At 41.2% G+C, this 19,457-nt stretch overlaps 1 protein-coding gene across 1 annotated transcript; it reads right to left on the bottom strand.

Annotated features, from left to right (window-relative positions):
* Positions 1 to 969: 969 nt before the first annotated feature.
* Positions 970 to 18,582, bottom strand: LOC133516397 (WD repeat-containing protein 48 homolog). The gene is made up of 4 exons (XM_061849308.1): positions 16,695 to 18,582; positions 16,105 to 16,269; positions 6,457 to 6,612; positions 970 to 4,125 (listed from the first exon to the last, which is right to left on the bottom strand). The coding sequence occupies exons 1-4, from the start codon at positions 18,207 to 18,209 to the stop codon at positions 4,030 to 4,032; spliced, it is 1,932 nt and encodes a 643-aa protein (XP_061705292.1). The 5' UTR covers positions 18,210 to 18,582; the 3' UTR covers positions 970 to 4,029.
* Between the last annotated feature and the right edge of the window lie 875 nt (positions 18,583 to 19,457).

The following is a 19,457-nucleotide window of genomic DNA, read 5'->3' on the forward strand; positions in this document are numbered from 1 at the left end:
ATGGTCATATGTATTGTATGGACTGACGTTTCTCTGACATGTGCCCTTCCCCGCAAAAATTGGCAGACTGTTTTATACAGAAAATTACAAACAAGGCGTCTCCAGTTGTTAAATCCTCCAAGTCCCAGTGCCTATCCAGGCAGCTGTCCCACCACACACAGTTGTGTTTTGATAGCATATAACATAGGCGATCAACGATTAATAAATCCCAGCGGAATTAGCACGGTCGCATTTTTATCGACGGTCACCATGCCTGTCACGTTCTACAAGTATGTAAGTGCGAAAGGGACAGGCGACAAAAATGGAATTATGCTGCCACCGCAGCTCTTGTTTTTCACACGATTTATAAATAGGTAAGTAATGATAATCGTCGATTTGTGGGTGGACAGTAACCTAATGGCTCCTCTACATGATGGCCCAGCGTAGGCCAGTCCTAGGGACGCATTTATGCGTTAGAGGGAGCAAGTGATATTGCTATCTCATTTCACCGCATAGCTGCGTCCCTTGGACTGGCCTACGCTGGGCCATCGTGTAGAGGAGCCCTCAATCAATAAACCGTTTTAGCTCAATAATTTTGCTCCTTAATGTTATTTTGGAATCCCTTTAGGAATCGCTATATGTATGCAGGTACATAAACAACCATTTTAAATTATAGTGTTTACAGAAGTTGTAATTTTTTTCTACAAACCAGTCGCTTTCAATCCTTTCACGATTATTTTGTTTCTGATTGTTCGCTTTTATACCTTATCGTAACATCGCTGCTTACAATCTCATATATTTATGCCTCTAGGCGACAATTGTCAGCGTGGTGAAATATAGGCCAGATTCATCGTGAAAATTTCATCTGTATCGTAAAAGTAGGTATAAATGCCAATATATTTTCAACTTCTTTAAACTCGATACATTACTTGTTATTTACTCTAAAGAAAGTTTAATTCAGTAGAAATGCAAAAAGAAAGTTATATTCAATGATCACAGACAAATACTCTTTTTATTAAACAGCTGCAACTCCCATACAAGGTATAAGTGAAACAACATTTTGTTATATTTTCGTTTAGGTATGGATTACAAAAATGTAGCTACAAGGGGATTGGCGTCTAAAAATTCCATTAATGATATAAACCCACCCAGTTAATATGAAATGCCAGTCAATTCCAAGTATATACATCATATTCCCAAGCATATTTACGAGTACGAGTAAGAATAATTCATCTTCTCGTAACGTGATAACAGCTAAATCGTCGGCAAATAGGACCGCACTAAAACACTTGACTATAAGTAATAAACTTACAGAAAAATCTGCCGTTTTTCGTCTGCTGTCAATAGGCAATAAAACACTACACCTTTTTTAAAGTAGTGCGTTATTGACAACCAAAAAAGGTGCTTGAGAACGTCAGAAACATAGTTTCACATGTCTTAATACCACAATTATACATACAAGTTATTTGAGCTTACTTACTTGCTTACTAATAAAGCTGCCTTTACTTTGTTCTGACGGTTGGCTGTTAGGCCTTTTGTTTATTTTTGGTGATCATTGGGGATGATATTATTAAGTTATAGTACAATGTGATAAATTGTTACTTATTGTCTTAAATATAAATTTATTCTGAAATACCGTAAAATGGGGTGACTTAATAAAAATTTGGGGCTACTTTGATCGTTTTAAAACGTCGACATCATTAGCATTATTCATTATTTACTCGGAATTGTTCATGTAACTATGTATTAGATTACTATAAATTCATTTTTATACTCGTCGACTGTAATAGTTCAATTAACATTTCGTATACCAAATCATCACGTGCCGCCGCGCTCCCATAGAATGAATATTATAGTTGAGATGGGATTGGGAGCCCATTATCCGAAAAGTACGCAATTATAGTTTGGTATACGAAATTGTTAATCTTAATTCTATAATTACAGTCAACCAGTAGAAAAAAAAGTATTATTTTAGATGATTCGTAGAAAAAGTATTGTATATACAATAGAGATATAATCAAGCTTTTCAATCTCGTACCTTACTTAGCTTCGTTGCCTAAACACGGGACTCGATTGAAAAGCGCTCTATTATATTACGATTGTATAAAATACTAATTAATTTAAGTACTTTAAAAAGTCCCACAAAAAATATAGTAGGGCTTAAAAAGTAATCTTTCAAAGTCGCCCCTGCATTTCAAAGCCACCCCGTTTTAATACACCGACCAAATTACTGAAATTAAAAGTTGGTAATCAAATGTTTGAATTCTGTTCTGGATCACGTTTTATAAAGCTACAAGTTTGCTCTTTGTCTCTCTTTCCAGCAATCATATTTGTTACAGGTGTAGTGGATTAGCTGTTTAGGTGACGGCTACACAATGAAAGGCATTAAAATACGAGTGTAAATGTAAGAAACGAACGTAGTGAGTTTCTTAAAAGGACCACACGAGTGTTTTATGCCATGCCTAATTATGTACAGTTACACACACTATTTTATCTACACTTGTATTATAAACTCTATGATGTATTCACTACCCACGTGTTAAAGCCGGCATTGGGGCATCGTTACTCTCTGGCGACAGTCGCGAATATGAGGTAGCGTCTCCGAAATATCTTTATCGCTCATTTAGTTTAAAACAGTAAAACAAATCAATTGTATACTTCTTCTTTTAAAATATGGCTTCCATCAAAAATCTTTGATGATTTTGCCAATGTCAAGTTACGTTGTAAGTTTTAAGTGTGCTCGTAGACTTACAAACTAATTAAAAGATAAACTGTACGTCAAACGGCGGTAAATGAAGCCTTCTTTTTGCACGTATCCATAGTTTTTTTTTAGAGACAAACTAGGATCTGGGGCCGATTGACATACTTATCCTTCGAAAGCAACGAACATGCGAGATTTGTCAAAATTGTCTGCAAAATTATTTCATTTCGAATAAAACTTCATGTCGACTGATATTAGAATATAGGCCAGTTTTTTTTTTCAGACATGTACGAAATTTGAATATCATTAGCAAATTGATTTTGATATAGTAAAGAGTAATAAAACAATAATACAATTTCCATAAGATATGAAATTTGTTGTAACAAAACAGTTTATCTTACTCGTAAATAATTATTTGTGGCTTTTGAAAACATCACAGAGGATTTAAGATATACGTATAGACAAAATATTTTACCAGCGTATTTTCACGGAAACGCACGAACGTGTTATGCTACAGTTCAGTCTGTGTCATCTTTTAGGTAAGCATGTTCCATCCTAGATTGCATCGGCACTTACCATCAGGTGAGATTGTGGTCAAATACTTACCTTTTCTTAATAAAAAAAAAGTACCGAGGTTCACTGAAGTAGGACGACAAATACGAACGTTTCCGAGAAAATACGACGGGAAAGGATTGTTCACTACATCTCTAGAAGTCCTCAGTGTAGTCAAAGACAAATCACACGGATGTATAAATACAAAGATGGATATTAAACTTTTAAATTAGTTGATATAAATCTTCAACTAAATATTCATAAAAGAGTCAAGATCAGTCAAGTTGGGCTAGCACTCTAGCGCTGAGTAGGAACAAAATAGGGCTTTCTCTGTAAGCCCTTCATGATATGAAAACAGCCACAACACGATTAACACTGCTGGCACAATCAATTTTAGTTTTCTATGCATTTTGAATATTAAAACTACAATTACGTCAGTGTTTTTGCACCCTTAGACATATTTTTATGGTGAATATATAGGTTATACTGAGCAACTTGGGATCAACTCCGAAATGGCAAAAAAAAGGTCTGTCTCGAAGAAAACATCGACAAAAGTCAAAATATATGATTTTTCATATATTTTATTTCACGATTTCGGGTTTGGTCCTAGAGTAAAACTTGCTCGCAAAATATGACTAAGGGTAGAACAAACACCCTGTTTAAGTGGTCGCCATGTCTCGAGCGTCATTAAGATAAGTCAAATAACACTGACGGTCAAATATTTGCAAGACTGCAGCTCATGTCGATGCTTACATTACATATCATTATATCACTGGACTAGCACTGGAGTTGCTGAATCATTGCTTCAAAACTCGGTAGTGCAGGGTGAATTCCACGTTGGATTTCCATATGAAGTGTCTCACTGTTCGTAAGTCCATATTCGGATCCAGTACCTGGAATGAAATACGAAATTATACGTAAGATAATTTGAGTATTAATTATGCAATTTCTTCCTCAAGTAACCCCTTACCGCATGTAATAAAAATATTTGTTGAAATTTGAACTTCAATAATTGTCATTAGAGTTGAATATCTTATCCGCCATATATGGCTTCGTATGCGGTAACATTCACTGCCACACAAAAAAATAAACAGTACCCCAAAAACCCATGTAATATCTTTCGTACGCCGACAGCCAGACGAATTGTCGAGGCCACATATTACGATCAACACAGTAGTGTACGCCGAGTGCCCATTCGCAGGCGCCAGCGCTGTGCCAAGTTTCGTAATTCAACATCCAGTTATTCCTAACAATTTTTTTAGTTCTTAGTCTCCCCACTACATTTTTATATAAGCATAAGTAACGTAAACAACAGGTGAAGTTGACACTTTTTAAAGCTTATTGTCAAAAAATTTACACGTGCAGCCTGTGGGTGAAATTTAGACAGAGGGCCTCCAACACAATACGTGTACAATACAACAACATCCTCAGGATGCTGTTGAGGCTGCCGAAGAACTGCAGTGCATCTGGCATGTTTGCCGATGCTCGGGCGGACGACTTTTTTGCCATTAGGCGGAAAAGAATAGCCTCACTGCTGAAACGAGTGCAAGGCAGTGGCAAGTGGCAACAGCATGGTAAGGAATATTGGATTAATCTCACGATAGGGAGGGACAAGTAGCCCTTTATTTAATGTGTCTTTTGTTTATTGTGTCTTCAATTCTAGTTTTTGCATTGTTTTTCTTTGTGTACACTAACCATTAGGCTATTAAGATGCATTCTACTAACACATCTATGGATTATGTTGGTCCAAAATAAACATTTTTTTAGTAGATAATGTACTGGACATCATTTCGAAATACAATTAGGTTGTAAAAAATATTTCGTAATATACGACATATCAAACATATTGCAAGGTCCAAATAATATAATAATTAACCTTCTTTCCTGGAGTGAACCCTGCTAGCCCTCTTTGGCTACCTTTAGCAACAACCCGCCTTCTGGGTTGTCGGCATCTGAGCAAAAGTAACGAGCGCTTGCTAGGCGGGTTCCTGGCAGTGAATGTGTTAACAGCTGAAAAGTATGGCGCTGTACGGCAAAAAAATATATATATATATATATATTAAGTGGTGGGTAATTGAATTGTTAAACGTTAATTTTAACAACCATAGTTAACCAACAATCTAGTAAATTTTATTTTACTGTTTGTTTATTTACAGGTTATTCCCACTAGTTACCACTGAGTTGTTACCAGTGGGTCTACTGGCCGCTACCGCTCACTAGCGGCCCACTGGGTCGTAAGCAGAAATGGCAATCGATTATCGATAAACACCACTCGAAAAAATCGGAATGAGCGAATGAGAGATTTAGGTATTCATTCGCAAGTGAAATCAAGTCACCATTTATACTTTAGTTTCAATTGGTGTCTTCTATAAACTATTGTCACTAGCTAGGACCCTCAGATCTGCGTAGATCAACTTGAACCGGTCTTAGAGCTCAGACTCGAGCGACGATTTTCTTAATATGTGCTGTCATCTTGTGGCCCTGAATTAATTCGATACAATCATGGACCTAGAATACTAAGGACGAACACGGAACTAGACACGGACGAAAACACAACTAGGATTCCATCATCCACCAATTTCCTAGTATTTACGCGAGACACACAGACATTGACAGTTATCTCTATAGTCTCATCCACCTATCCGCCAATTGAGACGTTAGTGCATTAGAGTTCGAAGAAAAAAAAATACGCCGGCATGTGTGGTCAAATGTTGCAAAAATTATACCGATCGAAAGAAAAAAAGAGATAGGATAAATGTTCATAAATAAGTTAATCAATTATCACGTTATCTTTCTTAAAATACGATATTAATCCACGAAGTTGTACCTAAAGTGGAGGGCGCTCTCACTTTTTTGATATACTAAATTGAACCTTATCACCGAGCCAGAAATTCGTAGCAAACTATAGAAAATGTATTCAATCCGCCTAGGTATACATTCGTGACACACACACATTGAAACCGTCCGCCATTGCAGTGTCAGAGCTTGTCGTCAGTGGCGCGGCCTCTGTCAAGTTGTTCCTCTATGGATACAATACACGGGAGAGGGAAGAAGAGATACTTACAAATACTGTCGGACCGAAGTTTCGGTTTTTAGTTTTAGCTATCTCTATATGCGCCGAAACAAGTATTCTCGGTAATGTCCACCTAAAGTTTCGATTTCGGAAAAAATCGGGTTTCGATCGGACACTACTTACAATGGCACGTCAAACAAGGACAGCATACCTGGTCTGCACAAAGCAACTCTACTCGATCTTGGGGCTCCGGCGCGGGCTCGGGCGCGGCGCGCGGGGAGCCGCCGTCGCCGCCGCCGACGATCTTTTCAACCACGTGCTCCGCTACTTTCCGGCATTGGATGAAGTCATTAGCTACCAATCGGTCCTGGAAAAAGATAGTAGTTTTGGCATGGATCAATAAAACCGACGTCTACATAAAATCGTGTTCCTCCAATTGCCAGATGGCGTCAGTTCCATTCATTGTTTGGCTTTCGGATTCGTGTTCCGCAGCGTCATCGATTACACGGAAGTTGAGTTATTTTGAAGTAAATCTCTGCCGTCGGCAGGGCGTTCATCCTCATACCCTAGAGCCTAAATGGTCGCGCACTGTGCGGTTTAAGAGGAATTTCCTCCCGCGGACGCTCCGGCTGTGGAATGAGCTCCCTGCCGAGGTTTTCCTGAGGGTATACAGTATGAGGTTCTTCAAAAAAGGAGTGTACAGGTTTTTAAAGGGTCGGCAACGCGCATGTAACACCTCTGGAGTTGCAGGCGTCCATAGGCTGACCATCATGGTGACTGCTTACCATCAGGCGGCCCGTTTGCTTGTTTGAACGTGGTATTAAAAAAAGTTCCATCCATTTAGTTTTCGAACTAATCGAATTAAACCTCTTGTCAAAATGACTTGACTTCCGTTCCATTCGTGCTTCTCCAATATGGAGGAATAAAACTGTTTATAGTATAGACTGTCAGTTTTAATGTTTTATTCCTCCATGGCCGTAGGCATGGAAATAGATAGTCACATTCACAGTTTTATATGTATAGTAAAAATAGACGTTATCATCGATACTTCAGATAAGAAACATACTCTCATCTTATATATCTCGTAAATCTCGTTTATATAATGCCATAGTGGGCAGAGCCGTGATCTAAGCAGTTTGTAGGGTTATAATACTTAGAATGTAAATGACACCCTGTTCATATGGCTACCATTGATTGCTGTATGGTGTTACAGTCAGAGGCAGTATGTGGTAGGAGTAAAGGTATGGGCCAATGTTAGGAGAAGCAAAGAGGGCGGAATGATTACATTAATTAAATTGTTGTATGCAAGTTGAAATTTCAGATACAATATCCATAAAATTTTTGACTTAGAAATAATGTCATGTAAACAAATTAATAACTCATTATCCAAAATTTAACAAACCCCTTATCTGATCTGCTATATCTATCAGCAATAGGCGGGTTCACACAGACCGAGCATACGCGCGAGGCAATTGCCTCGCGCACAAAACGGCCAGTGTAACCGTGCCTCGGCCGAGGCGGCGCGCGCGTTTTCTTCGCCTGGGCGTGTATGCTCGCTCTGTGTAGACCTGCCTAATCACATTTTAAGAGTTTTCTCATATTGTATATTGTAACAAATATTGTAGTAGCACCATCTATATATATATTGAATATACTAATAATATTAATATACCTTTAATTTATTAAACCTCATTATTTATTATAGTATAGATGCACACCAACCAATTGAACAAGCTGGATTTAGATCGGGATATTCAACTATAGACCATATTCATACCTTAGATCAAGTAATGGGAAAATACATAGAATATAATTACCCTCTTTATATAGCGTTTATAGACTATTCGAAGGCCTTCGATAGCATTACACATAGCTTTATCTGGCGAGCTCTGAAAACATGTGAAATCAATCAAACGTACATAAACATCCTAATAAACATCTATAGCCAAAGTGTAAGCAGAGTGAAAATGGAAAGGAAAGGAGAGGAGATAGCTATAGGCAAAGGTGTCCGACAGGGAGATCCAATCTCACCGAAACTGTTTATAGCAGTACTAGAACAAGTTTTTAAGAACATACAGTGGAAGAATAAAGGAATCAGTATACTTAATAAACGTCTAACCCATCTACGCTTTGCAGATGATATTATAATCTTTGCAGAATCTGCGACCCAACTAGAAGACATGATGAATACCCTTGACAAGGAGAGCAAGAAAGTAGGACTGCACATGAACACATCTAAAACAAAAGCTATGACCAACAGTCGAAGAAGACTAATTAATGTGGCAGGGACTGAAATTGATTATGTTAATGAATACATATACTTGGGAAAACACATATCTTTTAGCCCATCTAACAACGAGGAAGAAGTGGACAGACGCATAAACACAGCCTGGAAAAAGTTTTGGTCCCAGAAGGAAATCTTGAAAGGTGAATACAGCATAGCCCATAAGAAAATCGTAATGGACACCTGTATCCTGCCTAGTCTAACTTACGGAAGCCAAACTTGGACATACACAAAGAAAGTACGTAAAGCTATAACGACCTGTCAACGATCTATGGAGAGAAGTATATTGAATATAAGGAAAATACAGAAAATTAGAAGCGAAATAATACGTCAAAAGACCAAACTTACAGACGCTCTTCAACAAGCTCTTCATCTAAAATGGCAATGGGCAGGTCATGTAGCCAGATATAAGGACAAAAGATGGACATTAGTAACAACAAAATGGACCGGACCGGCCGGACGGAGGCTCCGAAGAAGGCCCAAAAAGAAGTGGATAGACGACATCTACTCCGTCGCAGGAAAAGACTGGCTCCAAAAAGCCAAAGACAGGGATGAGTGGAGAAAAAGTGAGGAGGCTTTCACCCAGCAGATGGGATCTGCAGTCAGCCCCAAAACAAATTTAAAGAATTAAAAAAATAAAAATAATAATCTGACTGTAGAACAAATAAAGCTTTAATAATAATAAAAGAGCAATTAATTATAGACTCTATAATCCTAAACCAAGTACACAAATCTAAATCAGACATCTATACAATGTATATTGATTACAGAAAGGCTTATGACTCCGTGCCTCATTCATGGTTAATTAAAGTTTTAGAAATATACAAAATTCATCCACAAATTATTCAATTCCTAAAAGCAACTATGCATAATTGGACTACCCGACTAAGACTTAATACACCAACTGGAACAATAGAAACCGAACATATTAAAATACAACGTGGCATTTTCCAGGGAGATGCACTTAGCCCACTCTGGTTCTGCCTCGCGCTCAATCCCCTATCTAATATTTTAAACAACACCAATACAGGACACCCTCTCAAGTTTGAATCTTACACGAGTGACGGAGACAGACAGACGGACAAAGACGAAATACGTTTGAACCATTTACTTTATATGGATGATATTAAATTATACGCCGCAAACGAACCCGACCTTAAGAAACTGGCTAACTTAACTGAAATATTCTCGAGAGATATTCAGATGCAATTTGGGATCGATAAATGTAAGATAAATAGTGTTAAAGCAGGAAGAAACTTCAAGCACACGTACACATTAGAAACAGGAGAAACCATAGATCCGTTAGATGATAAAACTGGTTACAAATATTTAGGTTACTTGCAATCACAACTGATCCATCATAAAGAAACAAAAACCAGACTAAAAGTACAATTCAAACACCGGCTTAACTCCATATTCAAAACCCAATTAAATTCTCGAAATACCACCAAAGCAATAAATACTTACGCAGTACCGATCCTAACTTACTCGTTTGGCATAATTAGATGGAGCAAATCAGAATTGAAAAACTTCCAGCGTACTATAAATACCACCATGACAAAATTTAGGAGACATCACCCCAGATCTTGCATACAACGGCTAACCCTGCCTAGGAAGGAGGGTGGCAGGGGACTTATTGATATCACGAATCTCCACAACAAACAGATTACAACAATGAGATCATATTTTCATCTAAAATCAAATTCTTCTTCAATACACAGTGCCATAGAACAGAATGACCAGAAATTTACACCTTTAAACTTAAGAGAAAAAACTACCCAAAAATCCGAAGAAATAACTGATAATAAAACAAAAATAGCCGCATGGAGCGCGAAATCCCTACACGGAAGACACTGCCACGATTTAAGCCAACCTAATGTCGACAAAGTGGCGTCGAACGCATGGCTGAATCGTGGCGAGCTCTTTCCAGAAACAGAGGGTTTTATTATGGCTATACAGGACCAAGTAATAGAGACCCGTAACTATCAAAAATTCATTATGAAATATAGAGTTATAGATTCATGCAGAAAGTGCAATAGTCCAGGAGAAACTATACAACATATTACCGGAGCATGCAGAGCAATAGTCCAGACTGATTATAAGTACAGACACGACCAGGTAGCCAACATAGTCCACCAGAAACTTGCGATGAAATATAACTTGCTAACCCAACCAGCTGTTCCTTACTACAAGTACACCCCTGACAATGTCTTAGAAAACCACGCTTACAAGATGTATTTTGACAGAGCTATCTTAACAGACCGAACCACCCACTACAACAGACCAGATATCACTGTAGTAGACAAAACAAACAAAACAGCCCTTTTAATTGACATAGCAATTCCGAATACTCACAACATACAAAATACAATATCCGAAAAACTTACCAAATACACAGATTTGAAAGATGAAATAGCTAGAATGTGGAAATTAACCAACGTCACCATAGTACCCATTGTTTTGTCTACTACAGGTGTCATCCCAAAACAACTACACACCTCAATAAAAACCCTATCGCTATCACCATCTTCATATTTACTTATGCAAAAAGCAGTTATTTTAAACACATGCCGCATAGTCAGAAAGTTTCTTCAGAATGATTTGCAACTTCCTAATATAAGTAACCAACTTTCTTCAGTTACCTTACCGCCACCAGGACCAAGCTACAACCGAGCTGAAAACGGTCAATTTTTATGTAGTGATTAATTTTATTATGAGATGCACTTGGCTTCGGCCCGTGCATTTCATTACACCGGTATTTCGTGGAATACCGAGAAAAACTAAGAACCCAAATAATAATAATAATAATAATATAATAATATTATGCTTGACAGTCGCGTCAAGCATAATTTTTCACTATTTTATTTTATTTTGAAGCATTTGTATCGCCGTTTTTGCTTTATTACACAGTTTTTGTGTATTTTTACCTATTTGCTACAATGTTTAACACCAAAAATGACATCAAGACCAAATGTGCAAGACAAATACACTTATTGCTAAAACTGTCAAACGGCGACGTGTAAAATAGTGAAGATGATTACGAGATCGCGCAAGAAAGCGGAACAAAGCGCACGACCACCACCCCCGCCCGCGTCGTCCAGCTCCTCGTCTTCGTCGTCAGGCGACGACTATGCCACTGCGCCTGACGCGAACGCCAGCGAGTCGAGCAGCGACGAGCGCGGGCTGTCGCCCTCGCCGCCACGACCACCTGCGCGACGGGGACGGCCACCGCTGCCGGCACGCTTGGGGCCTGCGGGACATCCTGCCCCGCCCACGGCTCCCGCTGCCGGTGGTATAGTGCGTCGCATGAGATGGTCTCAATCGATGAATGAGAATGTCATGCGCGCCTATTATGGGGCTACAGAGGGGGGAACACAGCTATCTGCGTATCGTTCAAGGATACTGCCTCTGTTTCAGGCTCTTGAACCCACCATCACCGTGTCGGAGCAGCGACTATCGGATCAGGTGCGCGTTATTCAGCGGCTAAAGCGGTTGGATGACGCGACACTTGATCGGCTTCGCCAGGAGGCTCTCTCTGCTCGCGCGGACTCCACCTCGGTGCGAGATCTGCCCGCTACATCGCCGGATCTGGTGCCCGCACCCGACCTGGCACCGGGGGCGCCGCGGGCTGATTTCAGTACCGACGAGGGGGACTATGCGAGTCAGAGCGTGAGTACATCTGCTAATGAGCAACTGAGGAGGACTTTGGAAGAGGCGATTACGCAGTATCGCTCCACAACCAACACTAGGCCACGAATACCACGTCTGCCTATGAATAGACGCAATCTAGCGCTAGTGGGAGCCCTAAACGCTTTACTAGAACCATATTTATGGACTAGTAAAGATTTAGATGATACACACTCGATCATGTATTGCGGAGCCATCGCGGCGTGCCGTGTTGCACGAGTCAAGTTTCCGGACGCTGAACGTGCACCTAGGACCGCCGGAGGTGCCCCCGCATGGCAAATACGGATCGAGCGACGTATCAACTCGTTTAGGACTCTCATTGCAAAGCTGATCTGCTTCAGGGGGGGCAACCACCGCCCCCGAGTAATGCGCTTCGTGAATCAGGCGTTCGCGGGGACGGGTATTGAGCCCCGCGACTATATTGCCAATCTCACGGAGCGCATCGACTTTCTTAAGCAGAAAGTGTATGCATGGGCAAACCGTATTCGCCGCTACAGAAAGCGTGTGGATCGATTCCAGCAGAATCGTCTTTTTCAGAGTGATCAAAGGAAGGTATACCGAAAGTGGGAGGAAACCAACCTTCGTGCGTCCGACACGCGGTCGCCAGATACTACTGCCATGACTGATTTCTGGCGTAGCATCTGGTCAGTGCCTGTCGAACACACCGAGGGGGGTTGGATGAGTGTTGTCGAGCGTGAGTGCGAGTCCATCGAACCTATGGGGGCAATCACCATCAGCCCCGATGACGTAAGTTGTGCCATCCGCACGGCCCAGAACTGGAAAAGCCCTGGGCCGGATGGATTGCACAACTTCTGGCTAAAATGGTTCCGATGCTCGCACTCACGCTTGGCAGCACAATTTCAACAAGCCCTCGAGCTTGGTTCTCTCCCACCTTCCTTAACAACTGGTGTCACCTTCCTGCTCTATAAGTCCGGTAGTACCACGGAAGCAAAGAACTACAGACCCATCACGTGCTTGCCTACACTCTACAAGCTCCTTACATCCATTTTGAGATCAAAAATAAACGCGCACATTGTTGCTAACAACATTTTGGCCTCCGCTCAAAATGGATGTAGGGTTGGGTCCCGTGGTACTAAAGAGCTCCTCCTCATAGACATGACCATTTGCCAACAAATCCGGCGGAATAGGGGGGCCCTCTCTGCTGCTTGGATTGACTACAAGAAGGCCTATGATTCGGTGCCTCACTCATGGCTGGGGAGGGTCTTAGAGCTGTATAAAGTTGATACAGCTTTAAGAGCCTTCCTAAGCGCGTGTATGAGGCAGTGGACCACAGTCCTTCGTCAACCAGGAGGCGGGGATGACCGCCCTGGCCCGCAGGATTTTATAAGGATTGAGCGAGGAATATTCCAGGGTGATAGTCTGAGTCCCCTGTGGTTCTGCCTAGCTCTGAATCCCCTCAGCACCCTGCTGAAGGATTCGGGACTAGGTTGCCGGCTTCGGAGAGAGGGTGAAGTCATTTCTCACCTTCTGTACATGGATGACCTCAAATTATTTGCACCAAATAGCCAAGATTTGTTGGAGCTACTGAAAACCACCGAAGTCTTCAGTAGTGCCATCAACATGGAGTTTGGTGTCGATAAATGTGCGGTTATGCATGTACAGCGGGGGAAGGTTGTAAATTCAACAAATTTACAACTTTCTGAGACAATGTCTTTCAGATCTATCTCTGAATCAGAAACCTACAAATACCTTGGTATGTCACAGTCGTTGGGTATTGAGGACGAGGGTATTAGACAGTCGGTGAAGGAGCGCTTTTTCAGTCGGCTCACAAAAGTCCTTAACAGTCTTTTGTCAGGAGGCAACAAAGTGCGCGCCTTCAACGCCTGGGTAATGCCCCTACTCACATACTCCTTTGGCATACTAAGGTGGACTCAGACCGAGCTGGACGCCCTGGATCGGAGGGTCCGACTACTGCTCACCACACACCGTATGCTACACCCACGCTCGTCTGTTATGAGATTGTACATCCCACGGAAGTGTGGAGGTCGAGGCTTCCTAAACGCCAAAGATCTCCACAACCGCGAGGTGTGCAATCTCAGGAATTATTTCCTTAACAACGAGTGTGGGATGCATCGTGACGTGGTGGCAGTAGACAGGAACCTCACGCCGCTCTCCTTGGCAAACGAGAACTGGCGCAAACCTGTGGTACTAAGTACTGCGGATCGCAAGGCGGCATGGGAGAGTAAGGTGCTACACGGGCGGTTCTACAAGGCCCTCACGGGACCTGACGTGGACCTGCTCGCGTCGGTGAACTGGTTACGATTCGGGGACCTCTTCGGAGAAACCGAGGGTTTTGCCTGTGCAATTGCGGACGAAGTTGTGATGACGAACAACTATCGGAAGTATATCCTGAAGGACGGTACGGTCGACATTTGTCGGGCATGCCGCCGTCCCGGAGAGTCACTCAGGCATATCATTTCCGGTTGTTCTCATCTTGCTAACGGTGAGTACTTGCACAGACATAATCTCGTAGCCAGAATTATTCACCAGCAACTTGCTCTTCTATACCGCCTTGTGGACCGCGAAGTACCGTACTACAAGTACTCACCTGCGCCAGTTCTCGAAAATGGTCGTGCCACGCTCTATTGGGATCGATCTATTATCACTGACAGGACTATTGTAGCCAATAAGCCTGACATCGTGATAATAGATCGATCGCAACGCCGGGCCGTGCTCGTCGATATCACCATCCCCCATGATGAGAATCTCGTGAAAGCCGAGAAGGACAAGTCCAGCAAGTACCTAGACTTGGCTCACGAGATAACCGCCATGTGGGATGTTGATTCGACGATCATTGTCCCAATAGTCGTCTCAGCGAACGGTCTCATAGCGAAGAGTCTCGACCAACACCTTGAGAGACTCTCGCTAGGTGGTTGGATCAAGGGTCAGATGCAGAAGGCGGTGATCTTGGACACGGCGCGGATAGTGCGGCGGTTCCTCTCTCTGCAGCCCTGACCACCGGCAGCTTGGGCCCTGCCCCGCTGCTGGCGGCACACTAGGTTAAGTTTTTTACAATGTGTTTATATGTGTTTTGTATAGTATTTTTTAATGTATTTTTATATATTTTACTTTTATATCCATATTGTAAAAAACATAACCTTAAGAAGAAAGAGAAATAAAGGAATAATAATAATAGTAAAACCGCAGGGCAGCTTGTGGCGAGCTGTTGGGGAGTAACGACCCCACGGACCCGAGTACTCCCGAGAGTCGGTCAGGGTCTCCGTCTCCGGCGTGTCTTCGTCGGTCGGAGTGGACCCCAAGGGGACCCGCAGGACTCTCAGCTCTGGCTTGCCTTCATTGGCCGTCCAGAGAGGAGTCGTTAGAGCTAAATGCTCCAGGGGTGGAAGTGAAAACTTGCATAAGACGCGAGTTGGCACAGTGGCTGTTATCAGCCACTGGGTAGAAAGCGGCGTACACCTCTCGACACCCCTGAGCCGCTCACACCGGTGTTGCTCCTGGTCGTCTTCACGACGGCATTTTCAGGGGCCCATCTAGTGGGCGGCGAGTCACCGCCTGCCTCGATAACTAGTGAAAACATTGTTATGGCAGGTGTCCGGACGTCTTTGCAATAACCCGGTCTCATTGTCCTCCCAAACTTCAATCCATAGACCGTTATACTGTTCACTTTACTACAATAGTCCCAATGCCTGTTGCGACCGGTTCATTGGTGTCTATTGTTGCGCCCGTGAACGGGTTCCAGCAGGCGTTCTACATGACATTAAAGCTCTCCAAGAGGCCTCTACGTGTTGGATCTATATCCCCATGCAAGCCTATCAAAAGACCGGGATTTATAGGCCCGTGAAATCCAAGGAGATACAATAAATAATAATAATAATTAAAAAAATTTATTATTTTAAATTATATTACCTTTTTCTGTCGGTCCTGCTTGGTCTGACAGCTAGCATGAGGCAGCAGGTAGAAAGGCAGCTTGTTTAGCTTCGGAGCAGCCATCTCTATGGCTACATCCACCACCCACACTGGCACAGTCTCATTTAGTAGGTTGCCTTCCGTCTCACCACCTGCATCACCAACCTGAAAAACCATATCAGTCATATTGATTCAATTTGTTAAGAATGTTTTATGAAAATTGCAACTACATAGATAACATAACTATAAGGTTAAGGTAAACAAACCTACATCATCATCTCCCACAGAACACCATAGATGGTGCAGGTCAGGGTGCAGGTAGACCGAAACAGAGATGGTGGAAAGACTTGGACATATTCTACCCGAATTCATGGAAAAATACAGACAACAGGGTTGAGAGGAGGAAACGAGGGGAGGCCTTTGTCCAACAGTGGGATACTAAATTAGGCTAATGTAAAAAAGAGGTATGGTTACAGCAAAACTCTTAATTTACCATTGGTTATCCAAATCGCTAATAATAACCACATTTGCAATATTGTTGTTTTTTTGCATACACAACTCATGACAATAATAAATAAACAAATCCTCACCTGTAGCCTATAAAGTGTTCTGCCACCAACTTCACTAAATATTAATGGTGTGTGCAGCGGCACACTGAAAAAATTGTTCCCAACCACTTTCTGTCCAGCGTCAGACACCCTGCTCTGATGATTCCAGTGCTCCAACAAAGCTTGTAATAGCAACGCACCAAAATTAACTTTCTGGTCCAATTCTGTTGTCAGTCCAGCCTCCTTTGCACTCACCCAAGCACTGAGGCAGTCTGTCTCATCTTGTCCTAAATGAATAGTTAACATACCAGTCTTCAAATCAACATTAAACCAGTTTGGGACATAAACCATTTTGAAACGTTTTTTCACTTCTTCTTCAAAATCTACTTCACCCAAATCTTCAAGCTTACATGCTTTTAAAACATCATACAGAGCAACATTGTTAGCTGTGTCTTTTGTTAATATGTGGCGTTTGTCATTTAGTACTTTATAGTGTCTTATCGCTGGTCCTCCAGGTATACTAGTCGTAGGCTGAGTCTGATATACATTGTTAGGGTTATAATTGTTCTGATTATACATATCCGAGTTTATATTAGATAATGGTGGCAGCTTCCAACAACGAATGTCAGATTCTGACGTAGACACCCAAACACCTTGCTGGTCAGCAGTGAAACACAATTTTAGAATAGGTGCAGTTTCTTCACAGACTATTATTGAATTATCAGGATTCCGCAGTTCTGTAATAATGACTAGTTTGTCTCGACCTCCTGAGATAATATGTGTGAAGTTTTCTGTAGCCAGAAGTGCCCAAACTGCTTCCGTATGAACTCTGATTGTAGACACACACCTCTGTTGCCCTAAGGACCATAATTTTATTGTACCATCAGAGCTGCCTGATACACACTGCTGACCATCTCTGCTCACAACCAGTGCTTTAACATTGTCTGAATGTCCCTTTAGCTTCATAAGCCTTGCACAGTTTCTTGGGTCCCAAACTCTGAGTACTTTCTCAGTTGATCCGCTTACTAAAACTGTGCCAGGTGGATTCATAGCTAGACTGTATATAGATTCCTTATTACCGACGAGACTAGAGGTTGTTACTGTGTTGTTGCTTGCAGTCAATGCTGTCAATGTATTCACATCCCAGAGGAATATAGCGCGGTCCAAGCCGGCGCTGGCTACTTGTTCTTTCTCCTTAGCGTAAGCTAGTGTGCGTACGTAATCTTTGTGAGTACGTAAAGTAGACATGCAAAATCCTTTCGGCGCGTTCCATACTTTCACGGTGGTGTCAGAAGATGCACTTATAAGGTTTTTGCCGCCGCAGCACAGAACTATGTCGTTCACCCAATCTGTGTGGTGTTCCATACTTTGAATATATCTATCCTGTATTCCCGTAGCCGTGTTCCATACTCTAATAATTCCATCTCGGCCTGCAGAGTATAGCCTGCCTTGTACAGGGTCCAACTGCAACGAACTAACGCCATTTTTATGACGACGTTCTTCTTCGTCGCGGATTACGAAAGATACTTGAGTTTTCTTACGCATCGTCGAGGCCATTTTCCGACATTTTTATAATGTACTTAATTTATTGATAGCCGAAATTATAAGCGAAATTTCTACTTAGAAACCAGTTTACGATAATCGGTAGTGTTTGACAAGTCGCTGTTGTTCTCAATTACAAACATATTCACAGCGCCTTTACGGGATTGGTTGATTTTTAAGAGTCCAATCAAAAATCTTATTTTTGTAATTGAGAATAATATAGGTAGCGTTTATAAATATTGCGTTCAATGTTAAAAAAAAAATTGTTAGTAACCAAAAGAGTAAAGTAAGTATATAGGAAAGAAAAGGGAGCCCTCTTGAAGCATTTTAAGGAAACTAATTTCGAAGCGCTATCTCTAATTTGTATCCGAAACTAGCTATTTACGTGTGCGTGTGTTTTATGTGTGCACATCTACATAATATGCATCCGTATTTCGTACTACATAATAATAGGTTTGTTTCCAATTTTTTGAAACGCTTGTAATACGTTCTATATTAACTAAAAGTTGCCCTAAAATTCAACTTTTATACTAAAAACGGCTTTAAATATGTTAAATTAACAAAATATATTTAGACAGATGCTTTCGCGCCGAAAACGCTCTTTGAAAATTGTGTGACGTCACAGTTTACGGTTTGACACATAACTACATACACACGTAGAAGATACGAACTGTCAACTGACATTTGTCATTTGTTCTTTATCGCCTAACTGTCAACAGTGTCAATCCGAGAGTTGTGACGTCATCAGAATCTTCAATGACGTTTCGAGTTTGGCCACGTGACGTGTGCCAAAAGATATTTTAAATTCAATATTTACAAAAATATGGTCATTACAGGTCCCCTAAAAGTAGTTTAACATGTTCTTATAATTCAAAAGAATTTATAAGGATACAATTCTGCCCTATGATTTGTAGATGGAAACAACCCTATTAGATTTACTTGGGCGGTTTACAAGTTAATTTTTTGCTTGATTTCTTGTAACTTTGACAGTTTTTTGTTTACAAGATATCAAACAAAATACTAACTTGTAAGCCGCCCAAGTAGACTTGATATTATGTGGAAAAGTTTTTAAAGAATGGAATCCAAAAAAAAGACATACTTTATAGTAAAGCAAGTATATATTTATTGCTTTCAATTTGGTATACAAGATAGTAATAGACTAGGTGTTGTAAGTACTTGAAGCTTCTGACATGTTTGGAATTGTTCTTCTTTTTACCTTTGTTCATCTTTGTGTACAAAGCTGCATTAGCTTCGTCCTCTGTG

Source organism: Cydia pomonella, chromosome 3 (genome assembly GCF_033807575.1).
Source record: "Cydia pomonella isolate Wapato2018A chromosome 3, ilCydPomo1, whole genome shotgun sequence".
Classification (NCBI taxonomy): Eukaryota; Metazoa; Arthropoda; class Insecta; order Lepidoptera; family Tortricidae; genus Cydia; species Cydia pomonella.

Excerpts from the sequence above, each read along its gene's own strand:
- LOC133516397 (XM_061849308.1), bottom strand. The coding sequence starts at position 18,209 with ATGGCCTCGACGATGCGTAAGAAAACTCAAGTATCTTTCGTAATCCGC. Across the intron at positions 16,270-16,694 it reads GAACACTTTATAGGCTACAG|GTTGGTGATGCAGGTGGTGA; the intron begins GTGAGGATTTGT and ends ATGGTTTTTCAG. Across the intron at positions 6,613-16,104 it reads AGCAGGACCGACAGAAAAAG|GACCGATTGGTAGCTAATGA; the intron begins GTAATATAATTT and ends ATCTTTTTCCAG.